Here is a 19,227-nt window from a genome sequence, read left to right as displayed (position 1 = left end):
AAAATGAAAGGAAAAAGGATCTTTCTGACTCTAGAAACAAAAAGTGGACACATTACATCATACATTACATTACATTACATTACATCATATCAAATCTAGTGAAGAATGTTCAGCCCTAGATCAAGTTTTTAATCTGTATGGAACATAATAAAAATGCTAACAAATCATGTAATGCATTCTAACTTCTTTGTATGCCATAATATTCTTCCATATCAAGAGTTCATCTGAATTTGAAGAAAATGCTTTCACTGTACATAAGGGAGATAAAAATGTTTGAGTAATGTGTTTAAGAATAAGTTAAAATTTATGAGTACATTTCTCAATGCATTTGGATTGCAACATTTGACACCAATCACCTAATCCTATTTTTCCACTGATTCAAGGTTTCATTATATGCAAGGTTTTTCAAAACCTATCAATTAAGTGAAATAAATCTGTTCTGGGAGCATTTTTCTGTATTTTGAACTTAGTATTTCTTTAGTTTGCTTTTTCTCCACTTCAAATTCCACTTGTGGAGTTCAATTCCTAGAATTGCTCAACCTAGAAGTTGAAGTTGAAAAGCTGGACACCACTTGTTTACAGACATAGATCCAAACTCAAAATATGAGGAAATTTCAAGTTTATGAGAATCAATTTACAGTGGAACAGCTAGTTTTCTACTGTTATAGGTGATCCATCATTGGATGTTTTTGAACAAAGATTAGACAGCTGTTTGCTGGGGAAGGGAATTGGACTATAATATTTCTTCCTATCTTATTGTTTTATGAGTCTCTTTACATAATGTCTTCCCAATATTCAAGTGGATTAGAAAAAATAAATTGCCATGGGTAGCAAGCACAATGTCAGTTCTGGAAGCCATTATTTCTGTTTGTTTTCAGCTGCCACATATTTTAGCCTGGGAAATTGGGAGAGGTTTTTTTGTTGGAGTGGTTGAAATTTAGTGATAACAAGATTATTTACTCAAGGGCAAATGCCTGTGTGGAAACAGTATCCAGTTGAGTGTGATTGGACCATGCCATGAGCTTGTAGGTGTGGGGCATGGTTGTGAACTTTCAACTGGAAGATTTCAGATTTGAGGTTCCCCAGATGTGCCAGTATGACATCTGTAATTGATTGGAACTTTAAGGAATTTCTAGCCTCAGAGTTTTGTTTCATTGGGGGTGTTTTCTGGAACACTGACATACAGCATGAGTTTGGGTGTTTTTCTATCCCTTTTACCAGCAGTAGATATGAATATTTCAGCTCTCTCCTTGTGTGGCTTATATGTGTACAAAATCAGTAAGACCCTACTTGATAAAATTATACACTGGGACTGTAATAAACAATTATCATATTTTCTTCAGGGTACAAATATATATGTAGTTTCTAGAACCGCTAAGTTTATAGTCAGGACTGTTCAGATGAGAATACGTTTTATAGAACGTATTGGGTTGGCATGCAAAGGAGATGAACTCACTTAAGAATATTTTATATCAGTATCTTAGATTTGTTTAATATAATCCTTTGCACGAGTTATATTCTCATGTTTTACTACTCAATTTTAGCATATTATACTGCATTTTAACAATTATTTATTCGAATTCCCTCTATTTTAGCCAATTTTATTGTATTTTAACCAGTCACAGTTTTATGACGACCGATGTGGTCCTTTTCCTCGCTTTGATATGGTCAATTGACTAATCAAGTAAAGTTGATATTGATGTCGATTGATTGTGTACAAAACCACAACATGTAGTGCATATGCTATTTTGCCGCCTACCAAACACCTACACCATATTTGGTCTTGGTTTTTTTTCATTTTTTAAAAAATTAGCCAGCTCAAAAAGAGAATCTCAATATTTTTTCCAGCTTTTATTTTCAACATTCAATTGGATTGGGATGATTAAGAATCATGCTACTTGGACATTCAGTAAAAATATGCAGAACAGCATAAGACGCATCTGGGACCTGTGTGTGAAATGGGTCAATCTGTCAAAAGCTGTGCTGTCCTGTTGTGATACAAACCTAGCCCCCTTTGTACATATCATTACTTGGTGTAATTGTCCAAAAGGCGAGAAAAGCTGTGATAGTGCAGTGATGCTTTCATCACTTTCTTGAGAGTAGTAGCAGCTGCAAATTCCCATGATACACAATGTGTAACTGGAAGAGTTCCAACCTAATGGTTTAAACATAGAAACATAGAAGACTGACGGCAGAAAAAAACCTCATGGTCCATCTAGTCTGCCCTTATACTATTTCCTGTATATTTATCTTAGGATGGATATATATTTATCCCAGGTATGTTTAAATTCAGTTACTGTGGATTTACCAACCACGTTTGCTGGAAGTTTGTTCCAAGGATCTACTACTCTTTCAGTAAAATAATATTTTCTCATGTTGTTTTCGATCTTTCCCCCAACTAACTTCAGATTGTGTCCCCTTGTTCTTGTGTTCACTTTCCTATTAAAATGGGTAATCTGTTTTAGAACTGAGATGCAGCTCAGTGGATTTCCTGGGGATTATAGAGAAATACTAAAGTACTATCAATAAAGTCATATTCTACTAAATCCCTGAACCTATATTCTGATGTTATTTTCTTTTTCCTTTATGGTTTCTGCTGTTATGTTTTTGTTTCATTTGAACAGAAACTTGTGGGGTATACTCAATTGTTGTCTTTTACTCCTTCATTTGGTAATAGTATTTGCTCAACGGTGGCAAAGAAATGACACACATATGTATATATATATACTGTATAACAGAAACTAGCATTTCAGAATAACAGACTATACTTGTGATTATATGACACAAATAATCTTGTTTTAGTTACTGTAGCCAAAGATGATTTGTCAATTTGAAAATGTGTGGACTACAACTCCCAGAGTTTCTCAGCAGCAATATCTTCAAGTTGGCCAGGTTGAGATATCGGACAAACTGGAGTTTGATCCTGATGGACTCAAGGTTGACTCAGCTTCTCATTCTCCCGAGGTTGGTAAAATGAGAGACCCAGATTGTTGGATGCAATAATATTGATGTTATAAACTGCTTAGAAAATGTTGTAAAGCACTGTGGAGCGGTAAATAAGTCCACTGAGAGGGGCGGCATACAAATCCAGTAAGTAAGTAAGTAAGTAAGTAAGTAAGTAAGTAAGTAAGTAAGTAAGTAAGTAAGTAAGTCTAAGTGCTATGGCTATTTTATTCTCTGTCAAGTTTCAATGACATTCTAGATCAGTGATGGCGAACCTATGGCATGGGTGCCCAAGGTGGCATGGAGCCATATCTGGTAGCATGCGAGCAGTTGCCCTAGCTCAGCTCCAACGTGCATGTGTGTGCTGGCCAGCTGATTTTTGGCTTGGACAGAGGCTCTGGGAGGGCGTTTTTGGCTTCTAGAGAGCCTCTGAATGGATGGGGGAGGGCATTTTTACCTTTGGAACCTGGGGAGGGGAAACACGAGCCTACTGGGCCCATGAGAAGTTGGGAAACAGGCCATTACTGGCCTCCAGAGGTTGGGAGAAGCTGTTTCCAATCATTGAATTATGGGTGTGGGCACTCACGCATGCACAAGCTCATGTTCTTTCGGCACCCGAGGAAAAAAGGGGTTGCCATCACTGTCCTAGATCCAAGTATATTGTGGTTGTTCCAAAATAGCATTGGCTGGCTTTGGACTTAGTAATTCATAGTAACGCAAATGTGGCAACAATTATGATATTTTGAAATACAAATATATATGAATTTTATTTTTCACAGCTTTTGTAAGATATAGAATCTATATTATACACATGGCGGTGTATGCTATGCATGTGAACATTAGATACAACATACTGAGCCAACAAAGGAAACTAAAAACATTAACAATTTGTTTGCTTTTGATGTTAGATGTATCAAACATGAAACTGAATTTCAGGTACAATGAACATTCTTATATGTGCAAGGGTGAAACTATTAAAAGAAATTTAAATCTATTGATAATTCATAAATACTTTCAACAGACTTCTAACATCAGTGTTTTCAAATATATACTATTGTGGAATCACTAATAAAATATCATTTAAAAATACATTTCTTTTTGCATTTTTCTGTACCATCAACTGATTGCTACCTTTCTGCAAGTTAATCCATTCTGTGGATGTTTATATTTTATACTAAATTAGCAAGAAAGCGCTTTACATCCATGATGGAAAGAAATAAGTACAATAAAGTACTGTTATTAATAAATATAAATAAATATGATTTCATTTACAAATTCAACAAGCCAACATTTAAAAATGATTCTGCCAGCAGAAAAAAAGTGTTAGATGTGGCAATAATTGAAAATAAAATGTATTCCTGTGTTAGTTGATGTATACGTTTTCTGTTTAAACAGCAAACAGAAAACAGCAAGATGATAATTCTGAAATGAAGATGACAATAAAAGTAAATGCATAATTTTATATTGGTTCTTTATGAAACAAATGCAGATATTCAGCAGGAATCATAAAAGACAACTGCACTGACATTTGAAGTTGACTACCTCTTGCCATGTGAACAAATATTTTAATAAAATGTCTTAGCTTATGAAAATAGTTCTATTTCCACTGATGTAAGCATCCTACTTTTTCTTCAGACTTTCCAGCAGAACATCTAGACATACTATTCTAACTTTTCTCTATGTAATTTGAGTCCTTTATGTTTGGAGAATCCTTATGCAACAGAATGCTTTGGACATTATACCTTAATGACTTATGGCAGTGCAATGCATCTTTTTATTAAACATGTTGCTAAACTATACTCTTAACAGCTCTAGTTAATATCACCAATAGTGAAGAGTTGGTAACCTAACAGGTGAAGGAACACAATGTTTTAATTAAAGGTCTTAAGGTAATGTTTTAATTAAAGGTCTTAAAACATTAATAAAGGATCGGTCTACTACTATCTTTCTAGTGTCATGATGGCTGGATGCATCATGTGCTGACTAGAGTTTAGCCAAGGGGGGAAAAGTCCCAATATGTCACATGACATCAGTGAGGACCTGAGTTTGAGACCACTGTTCTACCATCTTTAAAGCAGATGTCATCAGAATATATATTTTTCATAAAGGAAAGTTGTAATATACTATTAAATCAATGTTAAGCAAGTAATCCATATCCTTTGACTGTTTGGCAATGCAGGACAGACCACCTGGAGAGTAAGATAGCAAGTTTTATATAGTCTTAGAAGCATCGATCCTATGTTCTGTTAAAAAGACAGAGATTAGTCCAACAGTGGCTATGACTATTAATCTCATCTTCTTTGCTTGCAGTTATTTGACCATTATCTGATACTGAATTAAAATATTGGATATAAATTCTCATTATGATCAAGAGTATTTGTAATTAATGTAAAATTATAACTGCATGATTTTCTTTCCATGAAATAAGTTTTACAGATGTAAAAATATCCAAAATATATACACAGAGATATAGTGATTAGGAGCTCTGGGATTGATGCTAAAAGAATCTAGACTCGCATATGTTCTTAATTTGCAATTAGAAAAGAAATCCATCTGATTTTAATACCTACTGATCCTAACAGAGGTTCTATACTGTACAATGCCTCTTTCTTTTTACTACTGCCATAGCCATAGACCAGGCCTGTGAAACTGGTGGCCCATGGCCTGGATACATCATACATAGGCCATGTCAACCTCATCTCCATAAAGCCAAAAAAGTCACGATACGTCATGATCCAGCCTGTTATTAAGTTTGACACCCAGACTCTGAGTATTCTTTTGGTTCATTTCTTGTATACTTTAATGACACCATCTTGTTCATATATTATAGAATATTAATATAGCATGTCTATTTATTTGTGCAAACACATGTCTATTTTGATAGGGATGGTGGATGAGTAGGAGTTGTCAAATTTGGCAACTTTTAAGATACATAAAGTTCAACCTCCCAGAATTTCCAAATGCACATCTACCACATGCAATTTTGAGTATGTGTGAGAAATTTTCTTTGTATCAAGTTGGCCTGTGACTTTCTTCTCCCTTGAATATAAGTATCTAAAACTGAATCTGATGGTTCTGGTAGTTATATGAATCTCAAGATTGTTGCATGTTGAATTTATGCCCTGCAAGTTGTATTGGTTGCCAGTTGCTTCTGAATTCAGTACAAGTGCAGTCAAGGTGCAGGTTATGATCTATAAAGTGTCTTCTAGATACATTGCACTGAGCTGACGGTACAGTAGTCATTACAGTTGTAAAATGGGTCATCTAGAACAGTGTTTCCCACCCTTGGCAACTTGAAGATATGTGGACTTCAACTCCCAGAATTCTGGGAGTTGAAGTCCAAATATCTTCAAGTTGCCAAGGTTGGGAAACACTGATCTAGAAGATACCAGTTTAGGAAAGGCTGTATTATCAAAGCTTTTCTGTATCAACGGTCATTTGGAAAGGAACTGAACTACATAAACAATAGTAGTGATGCACTCCCTAAAGGCAGTTAAAATTGTATGAAAATAAACAGACTCTTTCCACAGATATATTTTGCCAAGAGCTCACAGAGAAGGAAATAACTTCGGAATGAAGTTTTTGTTCAACTACATTTAGAAACAGTGCTATATTTGGAATGTGGTACATTTAGTTGTATATGTAGCAAGTGTTACTTGAACATGGAAAAATATTTTATCTAAATGTGGATTCGTTCTACATTGCATTACCCTTTTACTCTCATTTCAAAATTATATGGGTATTAATGATATATATGAGTTCAGTTCTGGCGCTTTTCAGGCTCTGAAGAAGATGAGTGTTATGTAATAAAATGTAGTACAAGGAGGATTTGATTATAGTTATACAGGGAGTTCTTTTACTTTGTTGAAATACACCTTTCCTTCCTTTCCTTCCTTTCCTTTCTTTCCTTTTCCCCCCCTTTCCTTCTTTCATTTCTGGATTCTGAAATAAGTCTTCTATATAACACCTGCTTATAAGCCAATGCAAGATAATTTCAGAGATTCTTCTATATGTAGTTGGATTAGATATTCTATCACATATTATTTCCCACCAAGCTCTGACACTGGAAGGCATGATGCCTGCATGCTTTGTTTAAGATATTCCTCTTCATAACATGACAGGAAGGTAGGCCCCAGTTTTCACAAGGGTGAAGTATTTCAGATGGTCCAACACTGCAGAAGAGGAGCATTGTTGTTTTGAGCAACTAACAGCAAAAAACTTACTGCTATACTATCACTCAGCAACCAAAGTCCCTTTTTTTCTGGTAGCGCGTATTAAGTCTTCTGAGGGTCGATATGAAAGCGAAGTCATCTTTGTTGACAAAGTGGAATGCCTGACACTTGGAGGGATGTATTTGAGTAGCTGAAGGAAGTATTTTCTAAAGTTCTTTCCCCAAAAGCCATAAAAGACAGGATTCAGGCAGTTGTTAAAGTAAGCTAAGCAGATTGTGAAGGGCATAGCTGTGTCCACAATATCTTCAATATCACAGTTCTTAATCACATCAAGCTGAATCAGCACATCTATAAAAGTAAATATTTGATGAGGAATCCAAGAAAAAAAGAAAAACAGGACTATTGCAACTATCAACTTAAAGATGTCATCACCTCTGCCATTATTCTTCTGAAACTGGTAAGCCTTTTTCAGAGTTTTCCAGATTAATATATAGCTTATTAAAATGACCACAAAAGGAATAAAGAAGCCCAGAATATTTTTGGATAGGCCTAATCCAATGTTGATGGTCATGTGGTTGGTTGAATTCCTGCGTGTGTCATACCAAAAAGCACATACTGTGATGTTCTCATTTTCAAGGACATATGCTCGGCGGTGAATCCCAACAGGTAAGCTGGCAAGGACTGCCAACAGCCAGATGAGGATGCAAGTTACCCGGGCAATGAGCATTGTGCGTCGGAGGCGGGCCTTCATGGGATGCACTATTGTTAAATAACGATCTACGCTGAGGCACGTCAAGAGAAAGACGCTGGCATACATATTGAAGGTTGCTGCAACTGAAGCGATCTTACACAAGCAGTTGCCAAAGGGCCAATGATACTTCATGGCTGTTGTAGCCGCCCATAATGGTAGAGTTACTAGGAAACACAGATCTGCCAGGGCTAAATTAAACAGAAATACACTGGCCACAGTTTTCATCTTCATGTAGAAGTAGATGATTATCACAACCAAGCTGTTTCCAAATATGCCAATGATGAAGATAATGATGTAAACGGTTGGAACCATAACAAAAATGTAAGAGTGTCTTCCCAAAAAGAAACAGTCGATGGGATTCTTTTTATCAGTCTCTTCTGCAGAGATATTTAGGATCATTGTGATTCTGTTAGAGGCTATGTGTGGAACTGATACCAACAGCACCTGAGAAGGAAAAATTAAAAGGTTGTTATTCTTGTTTTTTAGTGCAATATATTAAAATCACTCATCGGTTCTTTAAAACCATTTTAATAGATCTTTGAACTGCTATAATACATCAGGTCTCTTGGATGGTAAGATACTTTTTTATCCAGTAATTTTGTCTCCTTTGGTATATAAACTCTTTTGGCATATAAGCTGTCATTGGGCAAAAACCATATTAAAGTAGCTGTCTGAGTATGCCTAGCAATATCCCTGAAGCAACACTTTTGCTTAATATTACATTGCATTTCATGGTTTCTTCCCATTCATCTATTTATTGGTATATCAGATTAATTAGAATATAGGGTTTTAGCCTTAGATTGAAGTCTGTGGCCTTAGTAATAGTAAATATTTATTGAATTTAGGCATAACCAGTGCTTTTTAAAAAATATTTCACACTAGAACAAAAGGTGACCCTGTAATCCAGATAAACTGTATTATTTATTTATTTTATTTATTAGTTGGACTTGTATGCCGCCCCTCTCCGAAGACTGTAGCACGAAATAAATGAGATGTTTAGTGTTCTGTTATCCATGCTAAAATTAAATATAGCACGGTTGCTAGATTCCAAATTCCTTAGAGTTCTGTATCTGTTATATTAGGAAGGGATTTAGTAAGCATCCAAGTAAGTTTGTCTGATTAGTCTTTGAATACTAAGACAAAGAACACAATTAAATGCGCTTTTTAATGGCTCTCTAAAAGCATTGTCTGAGATAACAGAGGTTAGCAGACATTAAGATAATTCTTTCCTTCCTGTGTCCACACACCATTCTCATTCAGGACCTAGTGACTATGTTTATATTAAGTGATTAGTGTTAAGCTTGGTTGTGATTTTTGTGGCTTAGCCACTTTTGCAAACACAGATTGGCTAGTGACTTCAAAATACTGTGTGAATTAAAAAGATGGTTAAATCAGAGACAAGATTACATATAAACCTGCACATTTTCTGCAGTTACGCTAACTTTCATACCATCCAGTAATTAGTGATGTGATTGATTTTAATAAAAAATCTTTAGCTGGCTTTTGAGGAAGAAAAAAAAAATCAAGGTTGGCAGTTTTGCACTGCCATTAGCAGAGAGAAGCAGTCACCTGGTCCTAACTGTCAGCTGATCTACTAGCTGGAAAAATAGGGACATTGTAAATGGATACAAGGAACTTATTTTCTTCTCTTTTTATAAAGGAAAATAAGGGGAGCTGATTCTTAATTCACAAAGCACTTGGAAGGTTTGGATATTTCTTCAATTCTTTACAGTCAGATATTGGCTATGTTAAAAATGAACAATATTTAGTTCTGACTCTGTATGCTTCAGATTCATTATTCCAAGCAATAATATTTTGAAAACTGCAGACAGTAAAAAACCTTGTAGAGAAACTCTAGGTTGGTTTTAGAGTGCATTTATGAATTATTAGTAAGTGGAAGATTAGTCCTGTGGCTGCTTTCTAATGTTGGGTTGATTCAGAGGTAGGTTCCTCCTGGTTCGGACTGGTTCACCCAAACCAGTAGTGACCTGCTGGTGACATGATGATGTCACGGAACTGGTTCAATTGGTGACGGTCCATAGGCGCCACCATTGTTTTATTGTTGTAATGAGCCGCCCCGAGTCTACGGAGGGGGCAGCATACAAATCTAATGAATAAATAAATAAATAAATAAATAAATAAATAAATAAAAATATCTTTTTTTGAATTTTTTTGGGGGGATTTTTCTTCCTCTGAGCATGCGCAGAAGCCAGGTTTCTGGCATGGCGCATGCATCACCATCTTGTTTTCAGCTTTTTTTTTTTAAAAAAAGTTGGCACTGTACACATGTGCATGCTTTGTGCAAATGCACCCACACGGCATGGTCATGTGGCGTGGAAGGAAGGAAGTGAACTGGCAGTGAGATAAGTCAGAACCCACACCTGGATAGATAGTGGTGAAAAAGATACAATTTTTGTGGATTTTGTAGTCAGCTATGAAAGAAAGAGAGTTTAACAAATATTTTCAGTGGAGATTGTTTATACATTTTATGGCAAAACTGAGTTCTTCTTGAGTGACTTTGCTTCATGTTCTAGTAGTCTGAAAATAACCAATCACTATATGAAGCAGCATAAATTAATATCAATTAAATAAAATGTTCACTTTTGAATGTAGCATGCCATATGCTAGCCTTTCCCAATATATTGCTCTCTGTTATCCCAAATTGCAACTCTAAGAATTAACAACCATCACACAGGAAACTTCACATGAACAATTTATTCAAACAGAAACAGATTTACAAAAAATATTTGAAGTTTTTGGATTTTGGAAATTAGTTGAAAACGTGGATGCGTGTTCTATATTTTCAACTAAAATAGAGAACATGGAAACTATTTTTTTCATTTTACATTTTATGGTTTCTTTTCTGAATGAGCTATCAAGTGACTGACTCTTCAACTCAACATGTTCTTCAAAATGATTTTGACTACAACTCCCAACAAATGTAAAACACAACTCTTATGACAGTCAGTTGTGTTTCACAACATGTGAAGAACATCAAGCTCAGTGGTTCTCAACCTTTCTAATGCCGTGACCCCTTGATACAGTTCCTCATGATGTGTTGGCCCCCAACCATAAGTCGAGCGCCAATTCTCCCAATAAAGCTTTAAGCTGATTGGCAGGAACACCCCTAATGTAAATGCCTGATTGGTCAGATTCTAAAAATATGTTCCAAGGCGCCAGAATAGAAGCTTTCATTCCTAACACCACGGGAAATTTGTCTTTTCCAGGTCTTAGGCGACCCCTGTGAAACGGCCATTCGACCCCCAAAGGGGTCCCGACTCCCAGGTTGAGAACCACCGATCAAACTGCTCTCAGTAATTTATACTGATTGCTACTGTTTGTTGTTCAAGAACTTTCATTTGACATCATGGAATCCTAAAAAGTAACACCTGTATAATTTTCTCATGATAAGGTAACAGTGAAATATATTCATAACCTTATCTTACCTTAACCTTGGCAGTTATTTATTTGACATTTTTCATATCTTTCAGATACAACAGCCCAATACCTAAGCTGCATGCAGGAACCACTGCTAAATCCAAATTGGATTTTGTATCAAAAGGGAACTTCTAACATTTTGAAAGAAATGTGTTGAAATTCACAGCAATAGCACTAGTATAGAAAATTGAAAAACAAGTACTGTACAGAGAGTGAGAATTAATCAATATATATTCTTGTTAAACTGGAAAATCAAGATGTCAGCTAAAGGAGAAAGGATGGCAAATTAAAGCTCTGAAAATAATTTTGTTTGTCATTAAGTTATTCCTGTTCCTTGCTAAAAATAATAAAAATTACAACATGCCCCCTTTAAAAAGAGCAATATCTACTTAAGAACTATTTAATTTGTCTAGCATCAATCAAGAAAAAAATGTTTAAAAACCCTAAATAATGTATGAAATATGTTTAAAAGTAAAGAATTTCACATGGTTATAAATGATTCTTTGCCCTATTTAGAATGTCACTTGCTGTGGCAGATTATTTAACAGCATTGATTTTAGCTAATCAAAATACAATTGGGATTAAACCTGGCTCAAGTAAAGCAATCAGTTGAAGTTCTATTTTCATTAGAACATGCATTGTGGAAATTTGTTATCTTCTTTTGATTTTTATCAGCTATAAAAATGCAAATAATACAGTTTGGCCTTGACCTTTTTCTTTTACTCATATATAACATTTTAAAAAATCCCTCTGTTTGGTAAATCACAATATGATTAATTATTATCAGGAATTCAACGTGAAAACCCTTGCAAAGCTGAATATTTAATTAACCTGAAGAAATTAGGAAAAGACACTTCGTTTATTTGCGCCTTCTTTGATCAGAGTTCATATTATGCTACCATTTTGCTGATTGCCTTTAACAAACAGATTTCATGTTTTAAAAAGAGATAGGAATTACTCAAATCTTCCTCTCTCCCTCCCTATCCTCTCTCTCTCTCCCTCCCTCCTTTCCTGCCTCTCTTGAAATAAAACAGTACATTAGCAAACGAAAATAACAAATGTGTGTGTTGGAATCAACAGTGCCAGAAATCATTAATACTGTAAATTCCAGTAGGATAATGTTTGTCATTATCCACCTCTGTATATTCAAACAGTAATGCATGAATGCTTGACAAAATAGAATTCTTGACGGTGAGGAGTCTTCATTTGCACTGAAGGGAATGCCTGGAGAAATTATTTGCAATGTTTCTGAGCTCAGCGTAAGAAGATGTTTTGCCAATATCAGGGCAGTAATCAGGTGTCCAGACAATTGCTTCTTTTGGATCCAGAAACCATCAGCATCTGCCGCACGAATCCCAGCGACCAGTTAGGTCCCACAGAGTTGGCCTTCTCCGGGTCCCGTCAACTAAACAATGTTGTTTGGCGGGACCCAGGGGAAGAGCCTTCTCTGTGGCGGCCCCGACTCTTTGGAACCAACTCCCCCCAGATATCAGAGTTGCCCCCACCCTCCTTGCCTTTCGTAAACTCCTTAAAACCCACCTCTGTCGTCAGGCATGGGGGAATTGACATTTTCCCTCCCCCTAGGCTTATAAAATTTATGCATGGTATGCTAGTATGTATGATTGGTTTCTAAATTGGGGTTTTTTAAATTAACTTAAATATTAGATTTGTTTATATTGTATTATTATTGCTGTGAGCTGCCCCGAGTCTGCGGAGAGGGGCGGCATACAAATCTGATTAATAAATGAATAAATAAAAGCATAGAAGTAAGTAAAAGGGATTTAAGCTTCATTGTTAGCTCGGAAATCAAGATTAAAAAACAAAACATAAAAAGCAAACATGCCAAGCCAGATGATGTCTAAATCTCTTACAGAAGCTCCTTAATGATACAAGAGATACCCAGTTTCTACAGGGCCCAGTTTCAAGTTTCATCTGTGCAGAAGCTCACAACAACCCCAAGGTTTTAAATTTAAAACTTGGCTAATTTCATGGCCCTGTTATCTTCAGTAGATCACAAGACATAAGAGTTACTGGGATGAGAATTGAAAGTCTAAGACTTTCAATGAAAAAACTTTGAAGCTACATAATTATCACCCCACCTTGTTTAGTCAGTAAAAATCCAAGCATGCTACATGCAGTTTAATGTTTCCAAATGTAAAATAATGCACTTGGGGAAAAGGAACCCTCAATCTGAGTATTGTATTGGCAGTTCTGTGTTAGCAAAAACTTCAGAAGAGAAGGATTTAGGGGTAGTGATTTCTGACAGTCTCAAAATGGGTGAACAGTGCAGTCAGGCGGTAGGGAAAGCAAGTAGGATGCTTGGCTGCATAGCTAGAGGTATAACAAGCAGGAAGAGGGAGATTATGATCCCGCTATATAGAATGCTGGTGAGACCACATTTGGAATACTGTGTTCAGTTCTGGAGACCTCACCTACAAAAAGATATTGACAAAATTGAACGGGTCCAAAGACGGGCTACAAGAATGGTGGAAGGTCTTAAGCATAAAACATATCAGGAAAGACTTAATGAACTCAATCTGTATAGTCTGGAGGACAGAAGGAAAAGGGGGGATATGATCGAAACATTTAAATATGTTAAAGGGTTAAATAAGGTCCAGGAGGGAAGTGTTTTTAATAGGAAAGTGAACACAAGAACAAGGGGACACAATCTGAAGTTAGTTGGGGGATAGATCAAAAGTAACATGAGAAAATATTATTTTACTGAAAGAGTAGTAGATCCTTGGAACAAACTTCCAGCAGACGTGGTTGATAAATACAAGTAACTGAATTTAAACAAGCCTGGGATAAACATATATCCATCCTAAGATAAAATACAGAAAATAGTATAAGGGCAGACTAGATGGATCATGAGGTCTTTTTCTGCTGTCAGTCTTCTATGTTTCTTTGTTTCTACCTCAAATGATTTTTCTTAATATGAAGGAGAAATCAAAATGTTACTAAACTTCTCAAAACTAACAAGACTCTTCTGCATTTTCACTACAGAAGATAATGAATGTTACAGATGACCTTGATACCCCGCTAGACCACTGTTGGTGAACCTATGGCACGGGTGCCACAGGTGGCACTCGAAGCCATATCTGCTGGCACATGAGCCTTTGCCCTAGGGCAGCTCCAACATGCATGTCTGTACCAGCCAGCTGATTTTTGACCCTCACAGAGGCTCTGGGTGGGCGTTTTTAGCTTCCAGAGAGCCTCCAGGGGGATGGGGGAAGTCTTTAGAACCTGGGAAGGGAGAAACATAAGCCTACTGGGCCAACCAGAAGTTGGGAAACAGGCTGTTTCCAGCTTCCAGAGGGCCTCTGGGGGGCAGGAGAAGCTGTTTTTGCCTTGCCCATGCATTGAATCATGATAGCGTGCATGCATGCTCTTTCTGCACCCGAGGAGAAAAAGGTTCGCCACCACTGCCCTAAGCATTACTGATCAATAGCTTAATAGAATAAGACAGTGTTTCTTGATATTCGGGTTGGGGATTTGGGGGAGTTGAACTTAGAGTTGCTAAGTTGAGAAGCATTGGTGTCAGACACAGACATCTAGAAAAAGGTTTTCTGTATCACCAGGGAGAGGAAGAAGAACCCCTGTCTGAAATTCAGGGACAACAGAGTTTGAGAGGCCAATGGTATGAATCAGTTTGAATTCATATAATGCTTAAGTAACACTACGTTTTAAACATAATCCATTAACAAGCCATTGTGGCCTGGATATCATACATGAGCTAGAGTTGCAAGTTCATACACCCTACTTAGCCAAACCAAATAAACCGCATGTATGATTTTTAAGTTCAGCTTGTATAAGGAAGCTTCCCATATCGCGCTCAGATCAAATACAATTCTCATGAAATGTCTACTTTTTAAGCCGGGTAAATATTGTGACAAACATCAAAGCTATAGCTACCAAATTGCTGTTTCTGTACTATTGTAACTTGCTGGAGTTGTTGTGGTAGATTTTTCCATAAATGCCAGTGGGAGCTTGGCAACAGTGCTAGATTGTGGCCTGACCTCCCTAACACTGCCAGGTAAAAGTAGCTCTCATTCAAGGGGCATACAATGTGATGATCACTCAAGGCTCAGCCTTTCATCAAATTATATGGAGAACTGCTAATCCCTGTTGCATATAACTGTCCTGGCTGACCTTTTATTTTCTTTTTTAATTGCAATGATTATAATAAGTCACTGATGAGAATGTGCTGTTGCTTCATACTGTTCCACCAACTATTATTTAGCACTATGCTCATTTCCTATGTTGGATGATCATACTTCTAATTAAACTGCCTGGGATAACGGAGAAGGATGCTGCTGGGCCTCTCTACAAGGTAAACAGCACTTTGCTGAAATGAAAAACTAGATGAGATACTGGTGGCTGCAGCTTCCTGTGACAACTTCATTAACAGCAATCATGTAAGCAAGAATCGTAAGCCAGATTTCAAGGAAAAATAATTTTTCATCATTTGCTTTCCAACAAGGGCCTTCTTGACAGTAAGTGGATACGCTCTGTAAAAAGGTCACCTGAACATCTTATCTGGTGGACTATTTCATTGCTAAATCTCTAAATATTTGCTCTTTTGCAAATGGAATAAAATTATAGCTTTATTTTTGTATATTTTTTTGGCATAAATTAATTCTCATGTATGATTTATACTCTTCTACAATTTCTTTAGGAATTGAAAATATCTGGGAATATGACTTTAAAGAAAATAAAACTGGAGATAAAAAGCACATTCATCACTTTCTTTCCAGCAAGTTCTTGCACAATTTGGTTGAGATTATGAAGCTGTTTAGTTTTGCAGTTAATTCATCGATGCTTGGATTTATTCATTTGTTGAATAACAAATAGGGAAACAGAACATGAATGGCTTCCTGTTCCTTTCTCATATGGGATGAAAATTTAGATATTGATGCAGTTAAGTCCATTCATTACTTGCAGAGTATATGGTGGCTCACTGCAGTTAATTTGGCTCAGCATTAGTTTGGAACAACATAATTTCTTATAAAGATACTTTTAACTCTTCATTTGGTGAGACCACACTTGGAGTACTGTGTACAGTTCTGGTCACCGCACCTCAAGAAGGATATAATGCAATGGGAAAAGGTGCAAAAAAGGGCAACAAGAATGATCAAGGGAATGGAGCATCTCCCTTATCAAACCAGGTTGCAATGCCTTGGTCTCTTCAGCCCGGAAAGATGGCATTTAAGGGGTGACTTGATCGAAGTGTATAAAATCATGCATGGGATGGAAAAGATGGATAGAGAAAAATTCTTGACTCTATCCATACTAGGACAAGGGGGCATTCCCTAAAGCTCATAGATAAGAAAGGACAAATCAAGGGAAATATTTCTTCACCCAGAGGGTCATTGGTTTGTGGAATTCACTTCCAGAAGAGGTTGTGACAGCTGTCATCCTTGATAGCTTCAAGGCAGGATTAGACAGATTCATGGATGCCAAGTGTATCGGTGGTTATTGAAACAGATGTCCATGTGCCGCTTCTATGTTGGTTGAGGCAGGCAGGATTCCCTTGAGTATCATTTGTTGGGGGTCAGGGAAAAGGGAGGGTTTTGCCTTCTCTTTCTGCTCAAGATTCCCATGCACAATTGGTGGGCCACTGTGTGACACAGAATGCTGGACTTGGTGAGTTTTGGCCTGATTCAGCATGACTCTTCTTATGTTCTTATGTTCTTAAGCAATAATAGCCCTAAGCCTATATTGCCCTGGTTCACTGTGATTTCTAAGAGTAGCTTCTGTTTTAATATCATACTTATTGAATTGATGTGCTGACTGATTTGAACTGTTTTGTTTCAGTAAGACAAAGCATGCTATGAGAAGGGTTAAGAGTAATTAAGATAAAAAGTGAACACAAGACCTCATTTTTGCCTTGGAGAACAATTCAATTCATTTTACTTTCACTTTCAAAAATTCTAACCGCTGCTTCTTTTATCCACAGGAAATTGTTCACACCTTGATTTCCTCTCTGCCTTAAAGTATCTGAGGCAAAATACATAGATGAAATACTAGACATAAAAACCCATCAGGAAGCTGCAGGACAGATTAAACACCGCTAATGATGACATCAGTGGTAGGTACGAATGAGGCCTTGCTCAACTTGAAGAGACAATTCTGTATTTGAAGCCCAACTAGACTGAGTGGGGTGGGGGACTTACCCTGTCATGTCTGAGATTGTATTAATGTGAGCAAATTATCTCACCGCCTCTTACTCTTTCTATACATTTCCTCTTTTTCTCTGGGGATCAAACTAGTTATGAAACAATTCATGAAACTATGTGAAAGTGTTTGTAAAAGAATGGGGATGTACTCCAGGCATTTGCAACATTTCCGAATCGGATTTTAAAAGTGTTTCTATGTTTCTAGTTTCATCTGCAACTCCTTAAAGCAGCTCAATGAGAAACCAGATAAAGAGCCACAACCAAGATAAGATAAATCTGAATCCAAAGCAGGAATGGAGATGGAAAAAGTGTATCACAATTTCCCTTTCTAGTTCACTGAAAAATAAAGGCAGGGGGGCATCCGGATTTGCAAGATTCTGTTACTGTAACCTTGTAATAAAATTAGTAGCATTCGTTACTTTGTTTTCCTAATCTGGTCTACCTCAATAAACTGTCATGATGGCATGTGGGGGGGTCAGAGGTCGACCTCTAGGTCTCTCCCTTGTGGGGTGCCTCAGGGGTCGGTCCTCTCCCCCCTGCTATTTAATATCTACATGAAACCGCTGGGTGAGATCATCCAAAGGCATGGGGTGAGGTATCATCAATATGCGGATGATACCCAGTTGTACATCTCCACCCCATGTCCAGTCAACGAAGCAGTGGAAGTGATGTGCCGGTGCCTGGAGGCTGTTGGCGTCTGGATGGGTGTCAACAAGCTCAAACTCAATCCAGACAAGACGAAGTGGCTGGGAGTTTTGCCTCCCAAGGACAATTCCATTTGTCCGTCCATTACCCTGGGGGGTGGGGAATTATTGACCCCCTCAGAGAGGGTTCGCAACTTGGGCGTCCTCCTCGATCTACAGCTAACATTGGAACACCATCTTTCGGCTGTGGCGAGGAGGGCGTTTGCCCAGGTTCGTCTGGTGCACCAGTTGTGGCCCTATTTGGACAGGGAGTCATTGCTCACAGTCGCTCATGCCCTTATCACCTCGAGGTTCGACTACTGCAACGCTCTCTACATGGGGCTACCTTTGAAAAATGTTCGGAAACTTCAGATCGTGCAGAACGCGGCCGTGAGAGCTATCGTGGGGCTTCCTAGATTCACCCACTTTTCTACAACACTCCGTGGCCTGCACTGGACAAGGGCAAGCTTCATTTGACTTCTATAGAAATAATGGGTGCATTTGAGTGAGGGAAAGATATTATTTGTCAGGATTCCAGTTTGGGGTAAAGGCTGATGTCAACCCCACTTCAAGATTCTAACTTTACTCTTGTAGTGTCCTTTGAAAAACAGCTTTTATCAAATTGCTAATTACTGAACCACAGCATTGTAGAAAAGCAATATCATTTATCCTTTTGTCCCTCTATTATATTAGCCTAAAAAAGATTGGAAGATCTGACTTAAGAAAACAGAATTTTAAGAGGGTTTTTTTATGTTTAAACTATCCAGGAAGCAAAATAGCTTAAATGTCAGTAACTAAAACTCTCAGGGGAAACAAGATTGTTTCATTTTTACCACTAATCATCATGGGGTGCCTTTGAAAGGGCCTTCTAGCTGCTGTGTGTAGGGTGCTGCTGGACGGACAAAGAGGACTATTTAAAAACCTTTGTGGAAGTGTGAAAAAAAAATAAAGCGTCTGACACTTTCAAATAAATGTAATTTTGATTGCTTTGTGTGAAAATATCTGCTGGAAGCATGACTAGAAACAGTTGAAAAAAAATAAAGCTATTTTCTATTAGATTATTC

General features: G+C 37.3%; 2 protein-coding genes across 3 annotated transcripts in view; both read right to left on the bottom strand.

The window, feature by feature from the left end:
- LOC139168065 (carboxypeptidase B-like) overlaps window positions 1-19,227 on the bottom strand; it is a 122,762-nt gene that overhangs the window by 69,557 nt on the left and 33,978 nt on the right. The gene's annotated exons all lie outside the window — the stretch shown is intronic.
- Window positions 3,692-19,227, bottom strand: part of AGTR1 (angiotensin II receptor type 1) — a 49,292-nt gene continuing 33,756 nt past the window's right edge. For both annotated transcript variants that reach the window (XM_070753394.1, XM_070753395.1), the window contains exon 2: window positions 3,692-8,310. In XM_070753394.1, coding sequence (XP_070609495.1) covers window positions 7,177-8,265 — 1,089 coding nt within the window. In that variant the 5' untranslated portion in view covers window positions 8,266-8,310 and the 3' untranslated portion in view covers window positions 3,692-7,176. The remainder of the gene's footprint in view (window positions 8,311-19,227) is intronic.

The sequence above is a fragment of the Erythrolamprus reginae genome, chromosome 5 (assembly GCF_031021105.1).
Source record: "Erythrolamprus reginae isolate rEryReg1 chromosome 5, rEryReg1.hap1, whole genome shotgun sequence".
Lineage (NCBI taxonomy): Eukaryota > Metazoa > Chordata > Lepidosauria > Squamata > Dipsadidae > Erythrolamprus > Erythrolamprus reginae.
Note: the sequence above shows the minus strand (reverse complement) of the source record. Positions and strands in the feature narration are given on the sequence as shown.